This window comes from Syngnathoides biaculeatus, chromosome 20 (assembly GCF_019802595.1).
Source record: "Syngnathoides biaculeatus isolate LvHL_M chromosome 20, ASM1980259v1, whole genome shotgun sequence".
Classification (NCBI taxonomy): Eukaryota; Metazoa; Chordata; class Actinopteri; order Syngnathiformes; family Syngnathidae; genus Syngnathoides; species Syngnathoides biaculeatus.
The window spans coordinates 11846839-11872816 of record NC_084659.1 but is presented as its reverse complement, the minus strand read 5'-3'; the positions used below and the strand labels follow the sequence as shown (position 1 = coordinate 11872816).

General features: G+C 44.9%; 1 protein-coding gene across 5 annotated transcripts; it reads right to left on the bottom strand.

The window, feature by feature from the left end:
• Window positions 1-11104: 11104 nt before the first annotated feature.
• rassf8b (Ras association domain family member 8b) lies at window positions 11105-24461 on the bottom strand. 5 transcript variants are annotated; one of them, XM_061806959.1, is made up of 10 exons: window positions 24380-24461; window positions 24127-24226; window positions 18194-18362; window positions 15979-16329; window positions 15154-15353; window positions 14818-15021; window positions 14654-14728; window positions 13838-13960; window positions 13249-13387; window positions 11105-12517 (listed from the first exon to the last, which is right to left on the bottom strand). In XM_061806959.1, the coding sequence occupies exons 3-10, from the start codon at window positions 18303-18305 to the stop codon at window positions 12417-12419; spliced, it is 1305 nt and encodes a 434-aa protein (XP_061662943.1). In that variant the 5' UTR covers window positions 18306-18362; window positions 24127-24226; window positions 24380-24461; the 3' UTR covers window positions 11105-12416. The 5 variants fall into 5 exon arrangements, with proteins under 5 accessions (XP_061662943.1, XP_061662944.1, XP_061662947.1 ...); XM_061806960.1 differs by lacking the exon at window positions 24380-24461 and having other exon boundaries at window positions 24127-24340; XM_061806963.1 differs by lacking the exons at window positions 24127-24226; window positions 24380-24461 and adding an exon at window positions 23461-23556.
• Between the last annotated feature and the right edge of the window lie 1517 nt (window positions 24462-25978).

Below are 25978 nucleotides of genomic sequence, written 5' to 3'. Positions count from 1 at the left end.
GATGAAGTTCTGTTGAGATATGTGATGAACAGAATGTTTATTCGATAATCCACAATGGTCTGAATGAGCAACAAATATACTGAAGCGATATTTCAGGGATATAATTCATTTGAATTGACTAACACATGAGGACGACATCTTGTCTTAAATCTAATTTTTACCTGATGATGTTTACTTGAATATGTGGCCAGGGCACTACTGAAATCATCACCTCGCGTCTTATTTTAAATATTGTTGTCATGAGAGAAATGGCTGATAATTTGGCAGCAGAAGTGCATGTGAAGCACAAAGGAGGTTGGAATCTATGTCTAATGGGCTGAGAAATGGTGCTTGGTTAAAAATAATAATAATAATAAAAAAACATTGAGGCACTTAAGGTTTCGCAAGTGCTTTGGGTAAAAATAAACCTCGCAGCTGTGCCTCGCTTCCTCTTTGAGTGGTGAATAAAATTCAGCTGTTACCTCCCAAATTTTCAGTCCAGATGACCGTTGGTGGATTCCAGAGCCCATCTCTTTCTTTCTCCGCTGCCGCTCTCCCATCGAGAGCCCTCCGCTGCCTCTGCCCCTGTTTCCATAGTGACACTTTCCCCGACTCTGGCTCCACATAATCAAGTGAGCCAGGGGTGGGGGTTGCAGCCGAGCGTGGGGGGGGGGGGGGAGTGCTGAAGGAACGACAAAGATGGGGAAGATGAGGGGAAAAATGGGGGGCACGCGGCAGCAAATAATAAACAGAGAATGTCATTGATGGTTTGTCTGCGGCAAAACGACGGCGGCGCCTTTCGACGCTGCTTTTTCCTCACGTCGGGTTCAGATCAGGTGCTTTTAAAATAGCCGCATATGGCAGACATAATTATCAACGCTCATCAAACAACAGGGCGGCCACTTGTGCCGGGGTGTCAACGCACCCAGCGGCGAGGAGATAAATCGTAGGATGTGATCAATCTGAATATTAATGCAAACGCTGCTCAGCATGCGTGCGCGGCGCCAGGTGGAGGCGCTGGAAACCTCCTCCGGTGGCGGAATAAAATCATGCACAACATGCGGGCGGAATATGATTCCGCTGCAGCATCCCGAGGGTCAAAAATGTGGTTAAGTCACTCATGGTGCCCTGGAGAAGGGCTCCTCAATGACTCCGTGATTTTCCTACAGCTCCTGGATGGATTGCGTTGAAAATGGACTCCGACATTCACAGTTTTAAGACGATAAAACCCAATGACTTTGACTCCCGTCCCCGTGGCCATCATCGTATAAAATGTTCACTAAAACCTCAACATTCATGTGAAGGGATAAAAGCAAAATTGATACTGACGTGCTTAAGTTGCATTTGGAGAAGGCTCGCAAATTTGAACCCGACTAATAGCCTCGAGAACATTTTAATGATTTTATATTAAATGTTTAGTGCTAATTTGCAATTATAGCTTAAATACATTTGAAGCTATTACTTTAGATGTATTTTTATACCTTCAATAAAATATAGATGGCTAAAAGGACAACTGGGAGGGGGGGGGGTTACATAAATGCTGTTAGCCTAACCTGCTAGCCGTTCCATTGAGAATGAAGGAGACATTATATTAGCTCGTTTGCATTCAAATTTATATCAAATGTAAGCTTTTTCAAAGAATGAATGAATGAATGAATTTAAACTTACCCGACACAAGATTGATTGAGAATGTGCACATCTGCGGGTAAAACTGAAGGGGGCGCTAAAGAACGAAGAAAGCAGGAACAGCAGTTGAAGAAATCCGTAGACGAAGAAAAAATGCGGATGTTAGAAACTAAACGTACAAAATATGCACATAAACGTACTTAATGATTCTCTTGTCTGCTTGAGAATATTTGTAATTTATTTACCTGTAGTATCGACATACTCTCTAGTCATATACTAGCATAGAGCCGCTAGCATTGACCGTCCAGGACAGGTCACAACTCCACTCCGGCAAAGGTTCCATTACTTACTACCGCAGGAGGCCATTCATCTACTTTAGCTACCACTGGTCGCCTTTTAAATGTGTCTCCGGGAGGAAAGGGAATGATTGTGTCGGCGCAGATCATTATTTCGCCGAATTAATCACCGTTGGAAGGGATTATCGTCAGGCACCGGCTTTTCCGGCGTGATGGACGACCCCGCGCGTGAACTTTTTCACTCCGGATCGATAGTGGCGTGCTGGCGAGCGTGTGCGCGCGCGACCGCGGCCCCGACGGCAAGGTCAGCGTGGGCACGCGTGGGCCCGCGGGTGCAGATCGAGGGCGGCGATTACAATGGAATGTGCGCAGCGTGGATGCCAGGGGTTTATATGAATATGCCTGTGAAACACCCCCGTTCGTTTGCAAACTCGAGCGGGCAGCCGTGCCTTTACAAGCAGGGACGGACGGGACAGTTGGCACATGCTCGATGCAATATCAAAGGCTTCATTGCCCAGAGTAGGCAAACAAAAACACAGAGGAACAGATCAGCACCAAATCGTGTACCTTCAATGATGAGCAACCTTTGATTTATTTTGCATTATTCACAAGTGGGCAAAATGGCAGACCTTCCAATGGTAAAAGAAAAATTCCTGCAGCCACACCTTCCTTTATCCGGATGCCCGAAGAAACAGCGAAGAAAACGCAGTCTCCTTGGAGGAGATATTAATGGGGAAATTATTATTCTTCATCAAACATGATTTGCATTTTCCGCTACCTTTGGGCTCTCACAAAAACAACATTTGGCTTTGCATAGCAAGTATAAAGCAGATGAAATTGAAAAAAAAAAGATAGAAAATCTGAAGATTTAAACCATCTTTAGAAGATTACTTACTTGTCGACATCAACAAATCCAAAATGCAACGACAAATTGCCGTTTCCTCCGAAATCGCACATGAACGCCGAGGGATGCCGTCAACCAGCTGAAAACCCGAAAATATGTACAGTGGTTCCTTGACATACGAGTCAACTTGTGACTCAAAACGTCTCAAATCATCATTCCACATTGAAAGGAATGGAAATGCCATCAGTTATCTTCCAAAAACAACATTTTCATAATAACTAATTTCATAATAATAAGAAAAATAGCACTAATTGCCCGCACAGTACCTCAGTTGGTAAAGCGTTGGCCTCACAGTTCTGAGGACCCGGGTTTGATCCCAGCCCCGCCTGTGTGGAGTTTGCATGTTCTCGTTCCTGCGTGGGTTTTCTCCGGGTGGGCACTCCGGTTTCCCAAAAACATTCAACATTAATTGGACACTTTAAATTGTCCCTAGTTGTGATTGTGAGTGCGACTGTTGTCCATCTCCGTGTGCCCTGCGATTGGCTGGCAACCAGTTCAGGGTGTACCCGGCGCCTCCTGCCCGTTGACAGCTGGGATAGGCTCCAGCACTCCCTGCAACAATCGTGAGGATGAGCGGCAAAGAAGATTGATGGATAGCACTAATTCAACTGGTTTTACCACAATTTTTGCATGAATTCAATACAGTGTGGCACTCTTGGTGAATATCTATGTAGACTGTGGTCAAAACTCAGTAAGCCACATTTATATTTGTTGTTCTTCGCAGAGGATAAAGACTATATGCCAGAGAGTGCCTTTATATCATTATATTTGGGTAGGCTTAAGTGAATTACATGTCAAGACACACACACACATACACACACGACAAAATCAATCTCAAGTTGCCTGGATTGGTCGGAACTAAACAACTATTTAGGCAGGGGATGCGGTCACTTATGTATATTTGCCGCAAAATTGCCCAAACTCGTCTTCTCGTGACAGGCAGAATTGCATCCCGGGCTCCCCCCCCCACCCACGAACCAGCGACACGGCTGTCACCCGCCGCAATAAGAGCACGACTACCTGGCCCGGCACAAACTTGTCTCCCAGATTTATGTCCGTCCGACTCCAAATCCCAATCTCAGCCTGTTAGCCATCCCCGGCTTTAGTTTAGCTGGCGGAGTGAGTGACAGCCGGCTGATTGGGGAGCTGCGGATTCCGGTGCCCTCCAGTCAGATTGTGGAGGGATTGGACCAATTACCGCTCAAGGGCACGCAGACGAGGCGCGCCGGGTTGCGCGTAACCTCGGCCCCGCCGTGTTCACGCCAGGGATGCGCAAGGGAAGAGATTACAGGAACTCCATCGGCGCGGCCAGGTTACGTTCCGATGTAATTGGGTGGAAAAAGTCGGTAAAAAAAAAAGACACCAAAGGGAGAGGCGGGGAGGGAATTGCCAGATAGCACCATCAGCCAGATTTTCTTTATCGGGCCACAAATAGACCGAATTAATTAAGCGTATCGAGCTAAACACTTGACATTATCATCATAAACAGCGGCACTTGTTCCTCCTTTTGGAAATGAAACGCTCTCGTGACATGAGTCATTTCCACCGTAGTAAAGTTGAAATTTCATTGTCATCGCACGGTATTACGATGATGATGATGTTCAAGTTCACGCTGTACATAAAAGTGTTTGGCAACTTCCAAGACTTGAGTTTCGTGATGCTAAAATTAGCCCTCGAATGCTAACGTGTTAAAAACATCCACGCACTCATTAAAAAAGGAGTGATTCTGATGAGGACACATTTAAAGGCCCACTGTCATGAAATGCATTATTTTTAGTATGTTATTAATGAAAAAACAGCAGCCGATATGGACCCATCCGTTTTTTTTTTGTTTTTTTTTTTTCCCCACCACAAAACATGATTTTGACGTAGATGGATTTTTGTCACTCCCGCCATGAAAACCCTCTCGCGGGATTTGTTTTCGAAAAGAAGCAGGAAGTGACGTGCAGGGCAGTAGCGCACTCGGGTGGGCTCCTATGTTTCTTTTAGTTTTACTTGCGGGAAGGTAACTCTTTGTACCGTCATGTTAGTCAAAATGCCGGCTCGTATTGCTGGGTATTGCTCGAACACCCGCGAGGATGGACTCGCTCTTCATACTTTTCCAAAAGACCCGGTTCATCGTGAAAAATGGATTGCACGGGTGCAAAGGACGTGAGCTTCGTGGGTTCCAAAAGACAGGTAGGCGTGTATACAGCCACTAAAAAAAAAAAAAATAATAGTGGTGGTGGGAAACGTAACCGGTAAGTCAGGGGTGCTAAATGTGTCAATGTGCCACCCTGGCCGAAGCCGTGATCGGTGGACTAGAGGGGGAGGCGTTTTGGTCGCGGCGTCGTCATTGCTCGCAAGCAGCGTTGTTTCTCACCGCCACAGATGTGGATCGGATGGGGAGGCGGTTTGGCTGGGGCGTCGTTATCGTCGCTTGCGGCCATGGGCAGCGTTGTTTATTGCCGCCGCGGAAGTGGATCGGATGGGGAGGGCGTTTGGCTGCCGCGGCATCGTCGTCGCTCGTGCGCAGCGTCGTTTATCACTGCTGCGGAGGTGGATCGGGCGGGGAGGCGGTTTGGCCGCATATCTAAAAATGGCTCGAAACAATAGGGTAAAATTGCCTCGGTCACTTCACTCGGGTGGGAGATGTTTTCTTCGAAAAGAGCTTCCGTGTCAGAAGGGGCGTCGTTAAAATCCGAATATCTCTTGTTGCTTGTCTCCCATTGTAGGTGGCACAGCGAGTTTTCAACGGCAAATGTCCCGGTATGACATCACGGACAGAAGATGCAGCCAATATGGCGAGCACTTGAATGTCGAATGAGACTTTCGCAACTTTGCGCATGTATGACGCGCGCTCTGCTCATATTTATTTTTTCATATAGGCATTGAAGTGAATAATGTTATATGTATTTTTCATCACAATATCTATTGCAGAATGTTTACCGGCATGACATTGGACCTTTAAGGATTGACAATACGCCTCAGAACAAAGAAACGGTTCAAACTCTGTTACGGGCCCATAATTAAGCGGGCCAATGACCTCACTTTGCATTGATACTGAATTTGGGTCAGTAAAATATACTTTATAAGGCATCCAGTCTATTGTGTCATCTGATCTTTGTTTCGTATTAATGGATTTACTGGCGTACAATACGCAGTTTTGCATGCATGTGTGCGCGCGTGTCTTCTTCCAAATGATTTCTTTCATCTCCTGACTTCAGATGCTGCCGTCACCTTCTTCCATTATCTGGCAGAATGAAGTGTGACACACAAGGCAGATTGTGTTGGGAACAAAGGACAAGGAAACCCACACACACGGTAGTCGGAATAATCCTGACAAGAGAAAGCGATAAAGGAATCTCAGTTGTTCCTTGAACTCTTGTGAAAATGAACAATTTGACGACACAAAGGGTGTTCGGTTGTTTAAAAAAAAAGAAAGAATCGCAAGCACATCTGCTGTGGTGCCTTCGAGGACTTCAAATGGGTCCAGTGGAGCTGGTGCGTGCTGGCCAACAGCAGCAGACTGGCTTAGCTCAGAGAATATGTCCGCAGCCTATAAAGAGATGCCAGGAAAACCCCGCTGAGGATGTGTGTGTGTGTTTTTTTAATTTTTTTTTTTTAAGAAATCTAAATCCAGTCTGTGCGCACTGCAGCCGGGACTTGCGATTCATTGGAATCAAAGCTACATAATTCCTTGGCAAAGTAGAAGTGCGCGAGATAAAACTGGATATTTACAAGACTGCGGCTATCCCAGATCGGCTGTTCAGATTCACACGACGACAGGAGCGTTCTTTCTCTTTCCAACGGATAGTGTTGCATCGGATGGCGTGTAAAAATGTATTTTTAGAAAAAAAGCTTGCTAAGTGCAGTCCGTAAGATTCATGATTTTTGGGGTGTAAAGTATCGGTAACATTGCAAACCATGGAATATCATGCATGAAATAGGTAAGAAAGTGGCCGGATTTGAATGTTATGGACAGTTAATCACAAAATAAGGGAGAAGGAAATGACACGAAGATTATTAAGGGATTCATTTGGAGAAAAAGCTTTTTGTTTTCCATTTTATGAAATATTTCTGCTTTAACTCCTTTTCAATTTGAAATATTTGTGACTAGATTTAGGCGGCACAGTGGGCTCAGCTGGTAACGCGTTGGCCTCACAGCTCTGGGGACCCGGGTTCACTCCTGACCCCGCCTGTGTGGAGTTTGCACGTTCTCCCCGCGCCTGCGTGGGTTTTCTCCAGGTACTCTGGTTTCCTCCCACATCCCAAAAACATTCATTGGACACTCTAAAGTGGTGTGATTGTGAGTGCGGCTGTTTGCCTCTATGTGCCCTGCGATTGGCTGGTGACCAGTTCAGGGTGTACTCCACCTCCTACCCGTTGACAGCTGGGATAGGCTCCGGCACTCCTTGTGACCCTCTTGAGGATAAGCGGCAAAGATGGAAGGATGGATGGATGACTATTTTTAAAATGCTTGTCAATTTCACCTCTAAACATTTTCATATTTTAATTCAACCAAAAAGTATTTATAATTCTTCTCGATACAGGCACGTCCAGGCAACTAAATGCGCTAGATTAGTAAAAATGATTTCATGCTTCATACCCATTGACATTGTGCATGAGGTACAGAATATACGACATTTCACGAGACTCAGTGAACAGCAGTGATAAGTTGTTTTTCACAGAGGATAAAGAATATATGCCTGCGAGTATTGTTATATTGTGTTGCTGCAAATTTTGTTTCCCCATTCATTTTCCACAGTGGACATTTGGGAACTGTGCGCTTATCTCCCAAAAATTTTTTTAAATCCTCAAATATTCGTAAGTCGATGTACGGCCGCATCAACAGCAGGGCGGCCACCTGCCTCGATCGGGGAGCCGGGAGAAGAATACACTTAACAATCTCGTCAATAATAAGCAGCAGTTATAATTTATAATGATATAATGATAAAAGGAGGCCCGAGTGGCTAATACAGAGGGGGGGACGCAAATTAGTAAAACAAACAAAATTAATATCGTGGCGAAAGATGGATGGAGGCGCGTCACAGGGAATCCGCAGGCCTCGTTACAAAGCTCATCAGGGCACTGAGCGCCGCACGTTCGCCCTCAGCGCGCCGCCGCCGCCGCCGAGCATCACAGTGGACGTTCCGCCGTGTTTGTATCACGGCGGCTCAATCAAGACGCCTATTAGCTCGCGTCGCGGCTCGCCGGCCGTGAGAAGCCGGCATCAGGAAAGCGATAAATGTATACCGCCGCAGCCATTTCCCGTGGAGCCATTCAGGCAAGGGTGTCAAACGCTAACATTTGCGTGTCAGGAAGAGCAAGGCGTCCTCTCCACCGGGATACTAATGAGAGGTTGGTACATAGCGGCCCCCTCCCCTCCTCAAAAAAAAAAAAAAAAAAAAAAAAATCACCACGAGGACGGCGAGAAAGCTTCATTAAGCGCCCGACACGACGGCCTGTCACTCCCGGCGAAAGGGGCGAGGCGGCCAAAAGGGACGCCAAACAACAACACTGTAATAACGTTGACATTTAAAATAGGCTTCGGGTATCATATCCAATTTCTCCCTGTGCACCCTTAATTCTCTTTTAATTGCTTTGCCGTGCTGGTCGCCGAATAAGGCTGTCTCTCTTCATTTATGAGAGGAAGGGGACGGGGACGCTGCGTGTGTGTTGGCGATGGTGGTGGGGGGCTGGTGGGGGTTCATCCGCTAAATGGAGACGCTGCCAAATTGCGCTGCCAATGCAAAGATAATTGCTAGCCCGTCCAAACCAAATCAAACACTTTATAAAAGAGCTTTGATGAAACACTTTTGGAGAGCCAACTCCATTTGATGGCAGTAATTAAAGAATTAAACAGTGATTGGGACGAGATGCGTAATTAATGATCATCAAGTTGCAAAACACAGCGTCTTGGTAAAGGTGGTGACTTGAATGCTAATCAATTTGACATTTTACAGGCCAAGGGGCTCGGGAAAAAGCTTCTTGGGATGACCGCTTTCTTTAAAAAAAAAAAAAACGTGAAAAACAGAGCGCAGGCAAACTCATTTGCGACAGTGAAGAAAATAAGTATTTGAACACCCTGCTACTTCGAAATCATAAGAGGGGTCTGAAATTTTCATCGTACTGTGAGATAATCTAAAAAGAAAAATCCAGAAATAATGTTTCCTGTAGTTGTTCACAATGTTTGCACACACTGCAGGAGGGATTTTGGCCCACTCCTCCACACAGATCTTCTCTAGATCAGACAGTTTTCTGAGAAACATGGTGTTTCAGCTAACGCCAAAGATTTTCTATTGGGTTTAGGTCTGGAGACTGGCTAGGCCACGCCAGAACCTTGATATGCCACTCCTTGGTTTTCCTGGCTGTGTGCTTCGGGTCATTGTCAGGTTGAGAGATCCAGCCACGACCCATCTTCAATTCTCTGACTGAGGGAAAGAGTTTTTTCCCCAAAATCTCACAATACATGGCCGCGGTCATCCTCTCCTTAATACAGTGCAGTCTTCCTGTCCCATGTGCAGAAAAAACACCCCCAAAGCATGATGCCACCACCCCCATGCTTCACAGTAGGGATGGTGTTCTTGGGATGGAACTCATCACTCGTCTTCCGCCAAACGCGGTTAGTGGAATTATGACCAAAAAGTTCCATTTTGCTCTCATCTGACCACAAAAGTTTGCCATGTTACAGGTTTTGAGTCTTACTGATATTATGGGGTGGACAGGTGTCTTTATGCAGCCAACAACCTCACACGGGTGCATCTGATTCAGGATAATGGAGTTAGGGTTAGGGTTAATGGAGTGGAGGTGGACTTTTAAAGGCGGACTAACAGGTCTTTAAGGGTCAGAATTCTAGCTGATAAGACAGGTGTTCAAATACTTATTTGCAGCTGTATCACACAAATAAATCTTTAAAAAAAATCATACATTGTGATTTTTCTTTTTAGATTGTCTCTCTCACCGTGGACGTGCACCTAATATTTCAGACCCCTTCATGATCTCTAAGTGCAATATAACAGGGTGTTCAAATACTTTTCTTCACTGTATATTGAAACTTTTTCGTCAACTTACATCAGTAAGTGGCACGGCGGTCAGCTATTACATAATTTTATTGAAAAGACTCCACCCTTTCTTCGCTCTCTGCTCACCATGCATACCGCAACCCCCACTTCAGGGTCCGGCAGTCTTATGAACCTCCTTGTTCTCAAAGTCAGGACTATTTTCAGACTATCTTTTGAATTTAGAATGTTCTCAGTTGCCTTTCCCAGGTCCCAAATAAAACCATTTTTTTCTTTATAATCGACTATTCTGCTTTTTTGTCACTCCCGCTGCAACGCATATTTTTTTTTTTTTGCCTTCAATCCCGCGTTCAGGTGAGTGACAGCGCAGCTCGTGCGCTCAACTTGGCAGCTCCCAAGTTACTTTCATCCAGCTAAAAAAAAAAAAAAGAAAAAAAAAAAAAACCTACACGCTGGTTAATCAAAGCCCATCATTTCCATAATTCATGGATGCCCATCTGTTTGCCACTTCCTCGCCTGCCCACTGCAGAATAAACACATTCAGGAGAGCTGGCCAAGGGGCTATTTAATGCCAGTGTCAGCTAGGCCATGCACACACACACACACACACACACACACACACATGCCGCAGACTTATCCATCTTCATTGTAAACAGTAATCCAATGCATCTAATGATGCAATATTTGCCTCACACGGGCAAAATGACTAATTGATTTATGAGTTTCTATGTATTGACGTCCTAACTGACTCCATATTCATCACACTTAGAAGATGTCAAAGCTTACATATCTCATTTTCACAACACGAGGTTCCGGTTTGTAAGGGAGAAAACATCATTGCTGTATCGAAATGGACAATGCGGGAGGATAAGCTTTTTTACTTTTGTTTTTTTCCATTTTTCTTCGCCACAAATCAAGTTTTTAGGGGTGAAACGGTCACAGATGTAATCCGAGCCCCGTCTGACCTGTGATAAAAGCGTGAAATAAAGTCGCGCCGGAACAGTTAAGGCCGGCGTGATGGGCGAAATTTTGTTGTACGGGTCCCAAATTGAGTCAACTTTTTGTTTGCGTTCTTGTCCGAGAACGGGTGTGCACTCGGTGGCCCATTAAAAATTAAGTTGTTTTCATCCTTTGTCCGCCAGATGAGGGTTTGTGCCGCTTTCTGCCTCATCTGGTCTGCTCAACAAAAAGGTTCCCTTGTGTCAAGACACTTTGAACACCCCAAAAAGTTTCCGGAGATGGGGAACGACATCATAGATGCGCCTTGTGCTCGTGCGGCCCACTCAGTATGACCTCAATTGTGTAGTTATTTGCACATTTTATTGAAAATCAACATAGATGGCACAACAGAACTCCATAACAGGTGACATTTGTACATGTGGAAAAACATATCCATCTTTGCCGTGGCTTCATTTTTTTTTTTTTAATCACCGTTCAAAGCAAAATATTTCTCTTTTTTTTTGTGCATATTATGGGTTCTATTCAATGCAAACTTTCCATGTAGTGCATTATAAATTTGTTATTTACATTTTCTTTGCGGTAAGGCATGCCATTCTTCACTTATTAGTAAGTTACAGTGTCCCAGTCAAGTCACTACGCTAACTACGACACAATAGTAGTGGATTTCTTCTCTGTTGTTTGATTCAAATAGACGCGGTTCAGGGTGTATAAAAAAATACATTCATCTAAGCTTTTTATTTCATGTTTTGTCACACTAGCTTTGGTTCATTGTAGACATCTTTTGTTTGGATAAAAACACTACAGAGTCCCTGCTTTCGTCAACACGACAGACACGCTAGGAAGCAGTTTAATGCTAAACTTGACCGTGATCGGGCCAAAACTTCATTCTACATAAACTTGGTTTGGCTGCCACCTCGTGGCCAATCCGGGATATTCAAGCCTGCGGGCTAGAAATGCTTTTGAGTCGTCCATCACTCTCGTTTCTGACCGCAAGGATGAAGTGTTAAAACTGGAGCAAGACGCGGAGATTAATGGCTCTCGGGCATTGCAGACCTAACTGGAGCGAAGCTAAATCTTGGACGCGCGACAGAACTTCATCAGTTTCCCGGTTGCCTTCATTTTTCTTCAAACTTCAAATCAATACAAAATAAAAGTGATGGCTAAGAATTTCCCTGAATTGGTGCGAAACCCTTTTTTTTTTTACCCTCCCCAAAAGTAAAAACGAGGCGGCTCTAGCTACCTTGAGTTGACTTGATGTGCGCTTTCAGTACATCAGAGTAAGGCAATCAAATATATGATTATGTTTGTGCATGCTCGTGCATGTATGCATCGCTGACATCCTGGTAAGATACTACGCTATTGATGTTTTTTTTTTTTTTAGCATTCCAATAGAAAAAAAACCAAAAACCATTCCCGTTGTCAAGATACTTCTGCTGGCCTGTCTTGTCTTCTTTTGTTTTTTAAATATACACAGCAGTTGAACAGTTATGAAAAGTTGCAAATGCGTTGCGTATTGACATCATTTGAAGTCCTAAATGTAGCTCAGAAAAGACGGGGAGTCCAGTTCCACTCGGGTTCAATTCCTCGCACGAGTTTTGAGCGACGTCCGCCTAACTTACCGTCAAAATAACGCCTATCGGTTACCGCTTTTCAAACGTAGATGCCCTCAGGGTTGAGTCCGGACGACGTGGGGCTCTGCAGCGAGCGCAGGTCGCTGGGCAGGAGGCGTCTCAGAGAGGCGGCGTCCTCGTCTGTGGCAGGCAAAAATAAGAATGGTGAGTATTTCTATGTGCGTGATATAAGGGTGAGGGGTGGCGGGTAATTCAGTTGGTATAATAGGGTTACACACTTGAGCTTTTAAGCGTCACACACTTGCCACATTGAATTAAAATCCAGCTTGTGATACTGTATATGACCACAGAGGGGCACTGTGCACACACGCATCCATGCATTATCTGAGTCCCTTCTCTGCAAGAATCTCCAGTTTAGCTAGGACAGGGGTGCCCAGACGTCCAGTTTCACCACTTTTTCTGCGATTATTCACATACTCTTGAGTCATTGCATCTTAAAACAACAGCATTTCTTTTTTAACTTTCTCCATTAATATCGAAAGAAAAGATAAGCAGCATGTCAAGCTCGTCTTTGCTCTGCGTTGCCCAGACTGCGTTGCTAACTGAAGCAGCGGTGGCGGACTCTGTCATAATAAAACACATTGATGGGCTGCATAAGTACTGTAACATTTGTAATTATGAGTGTGAGTGTGTAATATTTCTGTTTGTGTGGGGAATTTGCGCCCCCCCCCCCCCGTCGGATCGTTATCATAGACAGTTGTTAACATTAAGAAATCAACCAAGTTGCGAAACGCAGCCAAATGGCATTTTCATTTGTGCAATGCAAGATTTATGTTTTTTTTTTTTTTTTAAATTACCTATTCTTGATTTTAAACATCCTATTCACTTTTGTTTCATGTGTGTTTACATACCATAGTTGTCGTCGTCGTCGCCCCCTGTAGGTTGCTGAGCTGGCAACACGGTCACCTTGGTGCCCGTCTGCTGAATGAACTGCTGCAGGTTGACCTGGCGAAGCTCTTTGGTCAGCTGCTCCAGCTCCTGCTCCTTCTCCTATAAGGAGAAAAAAAAATACATCTCAAGACATCTTTGTAAGCTTTCCAGAAGCCATAACCTAATAAAAAAAAAAAAAAAAAGTTTTTGTTACGCAAGCACAGGCAAGGGATTGCAGACTTCTTGGGGCCTCTAATAAGGCAAAGAATGCTCTAAAATCCCTCTTCCCGCCTTCCTTTTTCTCATTATGACTTCACACCCAGGGGGGACCTCGTGTATACATTTGGCGCTTTGAATCAAGCACGGCAAAGAATGCTTCGGAGCCTTCCTGCAAAGCAGAGATTGAACTCATCTTCCCTGTCCGCGACCTAATGAGCTTAGATTTGCACGGTTCCACTCCAGCGCGGAGGATGGGATTTGAAAACCCCCGCGAGCGTCGTCCTCCGACATTCGTTTTTTTTTTTTTTGTGCTGGGGAGTGAAAAACGTTTCAGTTGTTTGGGACGCGGACCTGAAGTCTACTGCCGGACTGGCCCAGCGAGCGTTCCAACGCCCTGCAACTGCTCTCCAGACGAGCCGTGTGCTGGCTTTGCACGCCCAGCTCAGTTGTCACCTTCTCCAGTTGGGCCTCCACCTGAAACCAAAGTAAAAAATAATAATAATAATAATAATTAATCCCCATCAATTTGGATTAGCAGTCAACCCTGGATATGTATGATTTGTGTTATGAACACTGATACATAATTTAATATGATTTGAATAGAAAACGGTTCCTCCTTGTTTGTCGGTTCAGAAAAAAGCTACTAAATAGTACTTTGTGTTACATGCACCAAAAATAAAATTCTAAGGTCAAAATTCTGCTTAATTCTCTCGTTGTCAAAGAGTTTCGCAACCTTCATTGAGCCAGGGCATAACGTTCACATCAGGGTTCATTAATAACTCTATAATCACCTTCCCTACTGAAATAAATGAAAAACATGCCGTGAATGATAAAACTGAATGTAATTTTAATAACTCAAAAGTTTCCGCTACTTTCCGTGCTTCAATTCAACGGACAATGACACGCTTCTTTTGGTGTGTGCGACTTGGCCACCTGGGGGCAGTATAACACAGCCATACTGGTAAGATGGTAACAAGTCCTTAGTAAGCCAAAGTATTATTAATCGTTCTTCACAGACAGTAGACTATATGCCTGTATTTGTATGTATTATCTGTCTACATAATTGAGTGACGTCTCACAACAAACTAATGTACCCGCGGCCTTTGTTTTATTCTGTCTCTGCACGCATTTGGAAGTGTTTTGCAGTCCAAAATGAACGGCCGTTACCTCCTCCTCATTGATCATGTGATGCAGCTCCTCGTCCTGCAACAGACGCTCTTGCTCCAAGCCACTCTCCATGCTCTAAAACACAAAACCGCACAGAAAGCAGTCGTTGTTTTCACTATAACAACGTCGCAGATTTCCCCACCGCGGGCGCTCAATAAAACAACCTGAATGCGTGCTAAGTATTCCGAAAGCTTGGCCTCGCAGTCGCGCACGCGGGCCTGCAGCTCGGCCAGCTGTTGCCGGAGTTGCCGCTCGCTCTCCTGCTCAATGTGGAGCTCGTTCTGCCAGAATTCCTCCTCGTCCATCTCGGCATCGTTCCTTCTCACCTGCTGCTCCAACAGCATCAGCTCCTCTTCTAGGCATCCTTCCTGGTGGGTGGAAAATTGATTCAACTTAAAAAAAAAAAAAAAAAAAAAAGATGGCATATAATACTATTAAAGACGTGCAGGCTTTAGTTGGTTGCCAGGCAACACCGGCTGCTGATGAGGATTCCCGCTCACCTCGCCGACCTCCTCCCATTCCCGCAGTTCGGCCTCGCAGCCTAGCAGGCGGCTTTCCAGGAGTTGCAGTTTGTTTCTCTGCAGCTGCACCAGTCGGCCCAGCTCTCGGGCCGGACTCCCCGGCGCCGAGGACCCCCCGGTGCTGTCCCCGAGGACCCGGCTCAGGTTCAAGCTCACGCCGCGCTGCTGGGCAAGCTTGGCTGCTCAAACACACAGGTGGCAAAAAGAGAGGGTTCAATTGTCATGAACTAGTAGACAAACAGTCGATAACTACGTTACTAGTGTGGTAAAACTGGAGACTAGTACCAAGAAGTGGCCCTGCCGTGTTCAGGGGCAAGTTCTGGCATGTGCATTATGTGGGACCCCACAAGGTGGGATTGCAGAAATGTTATTACTATTACTGGTAACAAAAAAAAAAAAAAGTACGTCAGTTGTTGGACTAGTGTGCCCTAGTTGTTGTACTGGTGTACTGAATTGTACAATTTGGTTTTAAGACAACTTTGGAAATCAAGTAGGACAGATAAATGTTATCACTGGAGGCAAAACTGGACTAATTGACATCTACACACCAGCACTACTAGACTAGTGCGAGATGTTAACAAGTAGAATTCTATAGCACGAGTAGTACCAGTAGCAAGGAGCTGTCGACGAAGTTTTGCATCACCAGTAACATAGCATCCAACGTGTGCAGAAATGTCATACAGAATAAATACTCATATGATATTTTGTAAGTTTTCCCAAAACAGCAATTTACAAACAAATACCGTAGCGCGTTGGTTCTGGTGTACCTAATTAAGAGGAAAATAAAGTCAATCGTCGCGTTACCTTCCGTATCTCGGCTTTTTCCGAATATCTCCCGCAGACCTCTCGCTCCTCCGCTGAAGGTCAGAGACTTGCGTTTGGGCTCCCTGCGCTTGAGCGAGCGGTCAGCCACCGACGGGCGCAGCTTGGCCAGCGGGGGGAGGCTCTGGCGATAGAAGGCGCGGTCGGACCCACGGGCCAGCCTGTCCGAGGGGTCTCGCTCGCTGACGGACGGGCCGGTCCGCTCCAGGATGAGCTGCACGTCGCTGGCGTACTGGCCCCACTTGTTGAGCGACACCACGGGGTTCTCGTGGGGGGCCAGGTGGCGCTCCGTCTCCCTCCATTTCTCGATCAAGGTGTACCTGCCTGTGCGGCCTGGGACAAGAAGTGCGTCGTTACTCTAAACACCTGCATCTATAATCATACCTAAATTTCATCTGGGGAAGACAAAGAGCACGTTGGATCAGTTGGTAAAGCGTTGGCTTCACAGTTCTGAGGACCCAGGTTCAATCCCGGTGTGACGGTCTGAGCGCTCCCCCGTGCTGAAAAGTCTCCTTGGGATGAATGCGCATGCATTACTAACAGGGGAACACTGGGTACGTAGCAGACGCTTACTGGGAAATCCCCCGGTCTCATCGTTCCCCTTCTTCTACATAGAGGGAGCTAACACATGTTATAACCTAACCTTTAAACAAAAGTTGATTAAAAAAGATACACACATATATGTACGTTGGCTGTGTTCGTCTTTCTGAGACGTCCATAGCGAACATGAACACTCGGCGACAAGTTGTCGAAAGGCACATGTTGAAGCATGGGTGGGGATGTTTCAGACTGGCCGGAAGTTTACAAAATATACGCGCATTACTCACAAAGAGACTTTGCCGCACCGAGAGCGCACAGACGGTTTTCACCAGGCACTCCGGTTTCCTCCCACATCCCAAAAACCATGCAACGTGAACTGGACACTCTAAAATTGCCCATAGGTGTGATTGTGAGTGCGACTGTTAGTCTCCATGTGCCCTGCGATTGGCTGGCGACCAGTTCAGGGTGTACCCCGCCTCCTGCCTGTTGACAGCTGAGATAGGCTCCAGCGCTCCCCGCGACCCTCGTGAGGATAAGCGGCAAAGAACATGGATGGATGGATTGTTTGTTTCTGTACAAGAAGACAGCTCTCAAATTTTATATATATTTATTGATATAAAATCAGGGGACTGGTGCAGTTTTTACCAATTCAATTCATTTTTATGGGTTCTGTTCAGGATTAAGCAAGTTAAGCGTCAGAAGAGTTCACATTCAAGACCCATGAGGTTTTACTGTCAGAAGCTGCTCTTTTGACTTCCACACACACACAAAAAACGGAGCTTTAGCTATATATGGTCAAAGCAACCCATCTAATGGTGGGCTTTGGTACTGTTCAACCCCGTTATTTTTATTTCCACTCACAGGTAACAAGTGCAGCGTTGAGAACACTTCAACTGTAATGTTCCCACTACTTTAAGGTGTAAGGTGGGGCTGTATTTCAAAGCAATTCTGCTCTCACTCCCCCACGGCCGGTGCACCAAAAGGAAAAAAAAAAAAAAAAAAAAAAAGAATACACTTACAGTAAACATTCAAGAAGCGATTTTATAGCGGGGGAAATTCCAGCTTAACAAAAGGTGGATACTGGGAACTGGGTTCAACGGTTCACAGTTCTGTGAAATCTGTGTGTTTGTGTGTGTGCAGATGGAGCGTGGGTGCGAGTAAAAGAGGCACATTCATCACCACAGACGTGCATAAAGTGGCGTGCTGTGGACAAAAAGGCGCAGGCTGCACAAAGGACAGTGAGTGCCAGAACTCCTGCTCCACAGTCGCCATTCAAGACCACCAGGAGAACCCCATCTTGAGCTGGGGGCTTGTGAGGAAGAAATCGAACGGGACCACTCTTGGTGCATTTCAGGCCTGAATTCAGGGAGGTCCAATTGTGATCATTCCTCAGCGAATTACGAGCTGTGCAGAATGACATACATTGAGGTAATTCCGTGTTGGGGCACTACCCTGTCAAATCCAGCAGATGGGGTTGTGCTGGAATAAAAAGCTTGCTGCCTTAGGGATTGTTCATTCAGTTGTAAATTTGACTTTTGCATAAAAATACAATTCCAACTGTAACTCACCATTTTGGGGAGTGACCAACAGTTCGTGTACGGCGTGAACTCTGCCGAGCAACAAGTGTATTGAACCCAATCGGTTGAATGTGACTTACCGATGGCTTGAGCGAGTGCGATGACCACTTCTTGACACGTGGTGAACTCGGTCACGCCACAAACGATGCGCTGCACGCCGTCCACCCACACTTTCAGCTCCATGGCCTTCATCCAGACACCCTCATTCCTCCACACCACACGGGGGTGCACAAGGGTCCAATGGCCATCCTAACAAGGAGAAAAGCGTTAACGGCATTGGCTTGGCTCCGTTGGGTGGAATCAGGTTGCCATACAAACACCTAGAAGTGACTTTATCACCCTCATTCAGACAAAGGTAGTCCTTTGTCGCCACAGATGTCAACTAATGCACAAATTTGCCTGAGCAGTAACATATTTTTTTTTTTTTGTCCCACTAGTATGCCAAAGACTGTACACCGACCTCAAGATGGACATTAAATATATTGAATAAATGCTCTTCAGGCTTTTCACACAAAAGGCTTCTAGTTTTGAGTTCCATTTGGCAAAGCTAACAGGAGTTGCATGCACGCAGCTGGAAAGCGATTTCAAAAAGCTGACACAAGCGCCTCGGCAGACTCATTATCCACCTGGCAGGGGCTGCACGTAGCGGAGAGCCAGAGCGGCCGCACGGACCACAGCGCGAGGCGCCGGTGCGAGCGCAAAACCTCCCAGTGTGGGTCTCTCCTTTTAAATGACTGGCTAGAGAGGAGTGCATCACAATAGGCGCGCTTGCCGTCTGGCTGGGGAGCGTTTAGTGCACGACGTGATGATTTGTCGCATTTTCACAAAACCAATCCAAACGGAGGCTGAGTTTTTTTTTTTTTTCGGCGGCGGATGGATTCACACGTCACGCCGCGGTGCTGTACAACAAGGAAGAATACCTTGACATGCATCCTTCACAAATATTTAATTTTATGTACATAAGCACACTTAGCTCGGCATACATCTGTTGGAAATCATACTCAAGTCACCAACGATGGGACATTGTGATTTCCTAGGATTATTGTGACACACAAAACACTGAAAATGTCTCACTTTGGCAAAATGAAGCGTGAACATTTTTTATAAAACACACCGTTAAATGGTGACCTCTGGTTACATCTTACAGTTTAAGTACAGGGCAATCATAATATTTTGAAATCTTAAAATATGAGTCCAAACAACCAAAATAATTTTGCCAAACCTCAGACATAAAAATGTCGACAGTGAAATCTATATAATAGCGAATCCACGGAAAATGATCATCCCTGCAAACATGATCAGCGTCTTCACATTAATAAAATGATTGAAAGTCATCTGAGCAAATTGTTTTTGCAAAACTTTGCATCAAACTTGTAACCCTTTGCATTTAACAGTACGTATCAAAGAAGTAGCGCTCACGCTCAAAAAAGGTGATCCCTGGAAATTGTGACTCACAATGTTGACCAGAGCACTGTCCTGGGAGAGCTCATGCTCAGTTTGACTTATGGGTAGTCATTTAAAATGTGATTATTATTATACTGAGGTCAACTACATTACAGCAGCAGAGAGAAGTTTTAAGTAAGCAAATGAGGAAAACGTTATTTTTAAAGCTGACTTCGTGTGACTCGAGTGTTTTTGTAACATGCAAACCAGCCAATGTGAAGATGGGAGCCATTAGATGAAAGCAAATCAAACTCTTTCAAAGCTGATTTCTTGGCACTTTTTGCACAGTACTTTAATTGAAATTTTACTGAAATTTGCTTTCATCAAACATACAGTTCGGCATGAAGAGCATGGGAAGAGGCCAGCTGTTCAGGGACCGCCGCTGTTCGTTTTCATCTTTGTGATGAAAAGGCACTTTTATCCCGACTGAATGAAAAAGACAGCACTAACTTAAGACTCGCTAATCAAATTTGCTGCGCGACATCACGAGCGCTCCAGTGTGCTTCCTTGTGGAAATGACCTTCGATTTTCCTCACTCGTGAAAAACTGCACTCGCGCGCCCCGGAAGCCACTTTGATGTCAGCCAATGGCGGCCCGCGAATAAATAAATCATATCCGACGTGGTAGTGAGTAAACAGCGAGTGCCTATTTTGGTGCAGCTCGCTTGTAAATCTATACGCCCGCAATTAGACGCAGCTATACGTCTTGTAACCTCAGAAGCTTCCGGAATTCTCATCCCTCACAGGAAATAAGGAATCTGATTAAAGGGTGTGCACACTAGCTGCATTCTTGAGCAGCTCAAAATCTTCAAAGTAGTTGTTAAGTGCTCAAAAGTGTTGAGGTTTGCACGCATACACGCACAATGATATAATTCCCCATCAGCAGCCATTTATGACTTCCACTTTTGGCCCATTTGCAAGCAAAAGAAACAAACTCTACACAGTGTGTGCATGATGTGACATTTCCACAGGCTTTTCTTTTCCTGCTATAATAATGTCAGCCATACTAAGTGTGACATTTATGACTGCCAGGTCAGCACGGACGGCCGGTGTTTGGATACAATAGAATGAGCACAAATTGCAACGCGGGCACAGAAAAAAAAAAAAAAGCTACAAAACAGACAGCTGGACGCACAATACGGTACTTGGAGATGTGCGCGGCCTGCGCGGTGAACTGAGCTAAACTTAGCTAAAACTTCAAATCGCTTCGAGCGTCATTCCCGGGATGCCACAGGAAAGCAGAGCAAGGGACGGAACACTTGTGGTTAGACTCCAAACGCTTGTGTACAACTAATCAAGAAAAAAAAAAGAGAAGCAATTCCCTTAAAGTCATAGATAGACATATCACAAAATATTAAAGTGACATTAAAAACCAGGCACAAACAGATGATGTCATCACGCATCACTTTTTAAAGCGAGCGACGTGCCGACAAAAGCGACCGCTGTGGTGTGTGCGTGTCCGCATGGCTAGCTGGCGGCGTGGCTGAATGCTAACAATTCATCACCATGACGACGCAGCCCTCTGGCCTTTTGTGCCGAGCCTCGCTCGCGCCGCACAGATGACTGCGTTGATTGGGGGGGGAAAGTTGAGCAAAAACAAGATGTAACCAGCGCCTTCCCGTCAAAAAGTAATCAATGCCTTCGTCGCGTCTCAGTTCGATTACTGTACTGTACAAATTGGATTCAACCAGTCCTTTGAATGTCTTCAGTTGCGTCAAAAGTACCACTACTCTCCTCGTATCCAGAACATAACTCACATACTGTACAGCACGGGTGTCAAACTCAAGGCCCGGGGGCCAGATGCGATCCGCCGCATGATTTTTATGTGGCCCGTTCAGGCAAATCATGCGGATCTAACTTCCGTGATTTTTTTTTGTTCAAATCTGTACCAACATTTCAAATTGTCATATCACAGATGACGACGTTGAGATAGTGCAAGCATTTTTACGTTACCAAACATCAACAAGAGTTGGAAAACCCATTATCCTTGATTTCTAATTCCAAAAAAAGTTGAATACTTTAATGTCTAAATATGATGGGTCAATTCAAGATTTTCATGCTTTCAGTCATAATGGCCCTCTGACAGAAAGCGTAACTACCATGTGGCCCGTGATAAAAATGAGTTTGAAACCCCTGCTGTACAGTATTCAATTCTCATATATTGGTTATTTGATTTCTATTTACGTATAGCACTTTTGTTACAACCATCCATCCATTTTCTGAGCTCCTTATCCTCACGAGGGTCGCGGGGAGTGCTGGAGCCTATCCCAGCTGGTCACCAGCCAATCACAGGGCAGAGAGACAAACAGCCGGACTCACAATCACACCGAAGGGCAATTTAGAGTGTCGAATTAATGTTGCATGTTTTTGCTATGTGGGAGGGAAGCCATGCAGGCACGGGAGAACACGCAAACTCCACACAAGCGGGGTCGGGATCGAACCCAGTCCCCAGAACTATGAGGCCAACGCTTTACCAGCTGAGCCACCGTGGCGCTTGTTCCAACCAATGTTTGTTTGTTTTTTTTAAAGTGTTCTACAAACAAAACAGAGGCCTGTATGTTTGGGAACAGTACCAGTACAATGAGAACTTTATCTCCAAAAGGAAATCAAAACAATGTTATCATCCAACATGTGGTGATACAGGAGAGAAGAGCATGTTAAGCGACGATAAAACTATTTTTAATACACATACCTGAATCTGCGAAAGCATGGACAACACCAGTGTCACGCAACCACAAGCACTCTCGAAGTAAACGTGCCGTTTGTGACATCGAAATAAAGCGACATCTTTGTACTCTTTCATGCCTATGAACAGTCCATTAACAGCAACTTGCTGTCTTTAATGCGTTTTCGGAGAGTTTTGGCAAATCCAGAACTTATATGCTTGCACGCGGGTCTCCATTGTCAGTCAAGCGTGATCGCACAACATTTGTCCTCCGGGGGACGGGTTTTGGCCACGCAAGCAGTATAGGAAGACAGCGGCGTAACAAGGAGCATTCATGTCAGCAGTTGCTTTAAAAATCAAAAAAGGAAATTAGATTAGATTGACCCGCGTCCCCTGGACAAGATATCAATTAGTTTGATGGAGGCACTCAGGCCACCAGCGAAGCAATCCGCCGGTGACCTTGTCATTTTAGTTGGCACAAAGGGGCTTCACGTTTATTTCCCACTCTCCAATCTGACAGATATGACACGGAGTAGAAAAACGTGTGGCCTTAGCGCACAAAGATCACTTAACAACGTCCAATGACGACTTTCTCATTCATTTTCAAGCATGGACAGCCGGGGGAACTCATCAAAGTTCCATTTTTAGCCCATAGGTCGGAAGTACATGCTACAAATAAGCTTTCGTCGCACAAAACATATCTGTGGTTAGTTGAGTTGGGCAAAATATTACAAAGAGCTCTCGGTTATCTCCGTCTAACCATATCAGAAGCGAACAAACATGAACATACTGAAGTAGAAAATTATTTATCAAGTGAACATTACTCCCCTTATCTTGGGCTGCATCCTTTCGTGCGTCTTTATATATTGATAGGGACTGGTGCTGTCTATATTCATACTCGAAAAAAATGATTCGATACATGGACACCGATACTAATTTTCCAGCTTCTGGGTAGGAAAACATCGGCTTTGTGTTGATACTTTGAAGGCGAACACCGATGTACGTACTTTTTAGCCGGCTGCTAATTATGTTTTATGTTCTTTATGACTGTAGTTGTCCCATCACAGTTTTATTTTACAATTTGTGGTATTCTCAAAAAGCTGTATTTGTCTTTGAAGTTAACATGCGTCCATAATCATACTTGTACATCCACGGGATTCCATCTTCTCCTTTGTGTCTTCAACACATAATGGCTTTATGAAGTATTGATACTCAGCACCGGTCAATTAGTAGTACTTGCCCTTCCTATGGAGACGTATTCTGACCACGTTGACACTAAACGCCACCTTGCAGTCTTGTAAATTCAAACTAATCAGCTTGGTGGAGACAATAAGCCTATAAGACTTTGAGCTCAACTCAGTGGGGGGGGTGGAGTTTCTGCAAAAAGACACACTCCAGCGGGATTAGTTACTCAGCAGCACTACAAAGAATGCTTAAGTTAAGTCACTTCACGCGAGTGAAAGAAATTTTCAAATGAAAATCAGCATTACAGGAAGAAAAATTGGATTTTGAGGCAGAAAACTGCTTTCTCAACTTTTCAACTTGTCGGCTACTATAAGATAAAAGAGTCTTTTTAAATGAATAAAAAAACGTGTGGCAAGTATATTTATTTGAGGTGTCAGACATTCAGATGCGTGTCCTCAACCAAGGGCAGATTGACGTTTGTTATTTTAAAAGGTAAACGAGGACAACAATTTGACTTTTTGTGTTTGCATTGGCACAACACGGGTTCGCTGTTGTTAATTTTGTGTTCAAAAAGCGCCAATCACTGCCCAACCACTCTGCATCATGCCACGTGCATGCAAAGTCAAAGTACTATGACGATAACTATTAGCATGAAATGCATAAACAAGCAGCCACGAGCTAATCAGTCAGCATAGGTTGGCTCGGCCACGGCGAAACATACCTTCGCACAGTTTCCCGGTTTGCTCACGCATGTTCCCCTCCGAGCAGTTTATTCCCCAAAGGATTCAAAAATGGTCCCCCGACTCGAGAAAGGCAGCAGCCTACTTTGCGGGGATAGAGGGATAGATAGACAGGAGGAAGGAGGGGTAGGGGGGGGAAGACGGAGAGATGGGGAGACGTCGTCAGCGGCGGGCCGATGCGCGTCACGCCGCCGCCGCATGTGCACGTAAACACGGCTCGCTCGCTCTACTCACCGGACATCCGACATGGAGCGTTCAGCATCCGCAGGCAGCGCTCTCCCTCTCTCTCTCTCTCTCTCTCCCTCTCCTTGCTGGTGTGTGCACACTGGTGAGGGAGGGGGGGGGGGGGGGAGTGAACGTGGGAACAGAACTGGGGCACTGCAAGGCATGATGAACCTGTTAAAGCTACAGCGACTGCCGCACTGGCCGGGACCTTTCAAGCCAGAGCAGGGGCGACAGATGGCGGTATTTTGGTCCCCCCCCCGTCATTTTATATAAAATACAGAGCAGTGATTTAAATTTAGCGTTTTCGTGAATGAGGTGTCTGTGTGACCTCCTTTTCTGACCAAATAAAGAGACCACAGCATTTTTCGGCATTCTCGAAATGTAGTACTGGTGCCATGAGTGGTACGCTGGCTCCCTCTCATGGCAGGTTAATGAATCACTCCCCAAGTTCAGTTCAGTTGTATTTAACATTTTACATCGATTCACTTGTATTTAATGTTTAAAATCTTTTGTTTTGACAATTTTATTCAGATAAAATTTTCATTTCACCTTTAAAGGGAATACGTTTTATTTTACTCATTTAAAAATGTTTCCCTATATTTAAGCGCAGTGTTCATTTTCTCACCATGCGGCGGCGGACAATGATATTTAAAACTTTTTATTAGAAATAAAACCTCTGTTTTGTTCTTGATGAATACTCGGGCTTGCCGCACTACTGCATTTTTTATTTTTCGCCTTCTCCCAACGTGATTGTAAAAGAACGATGCAAAATGTTCTCAACTTTGATCATCCAGCACTAAAAAAAAATTAATAAATAAAAATTAAAATCCCCAAATGGTGGCCCTTTTCTGCCTTAGAATGCAAATTTTAAGTCACACTTCCATTGCTGCACCACTGCATAAATATTGAAGACTTGCGAGTCATATCGTGCACATCTCCGAAATAATTTGCCTCTTGGCGTGGAGTTGATGGCTCAGCGATCACTAACATTTTTTTTGTTTTTTTTTTTACATTTCTGTGGATGATTTGACGGATGACGAGCTGAAAACAACTCGTTTTTTATTTACGTGAGAGGGACTACAAGAGTACTGTAAATTATGCTCATTTTGCCGGAGCATGATGAAAAAAAAAGGGAACAAATTTTCATTTAGCATTCCTATTTTACAAAACAGGAATTATAGCTCCAAACTCATATTCCATAGCTTTAATTTCACTTGCACCCTGGTGGCCTTGACATGTTTTCCCCTCAGCCATGGTGTCAAACTCAAGGCCCTGGGGCCAGATGCGGCCCGCCACAGGATTTTATGTGGCCCGTGAAGGCAACTCATGTGTATCAATTTCCATGATTTTTGTTCACATCTGTAGCAAAATTTCAAATTGTCGTATCATAAATGATGACATTGAGATAGTGCAAGCATTTCTCTGTTACCAAACATCAACAATAGTTGAAAAAAAAAACATTACACTTGATTTCTGATTCCGAAACTAGGCGATAAATTGAATGTGTGAATATGGTGGGTCAATTCAAGATTCTCATGATTTCAGTCATAATGGCCCTCTGATAGAAACCATAACTACAATGTGGCCGGCGATAAAAACGAGTTTGAC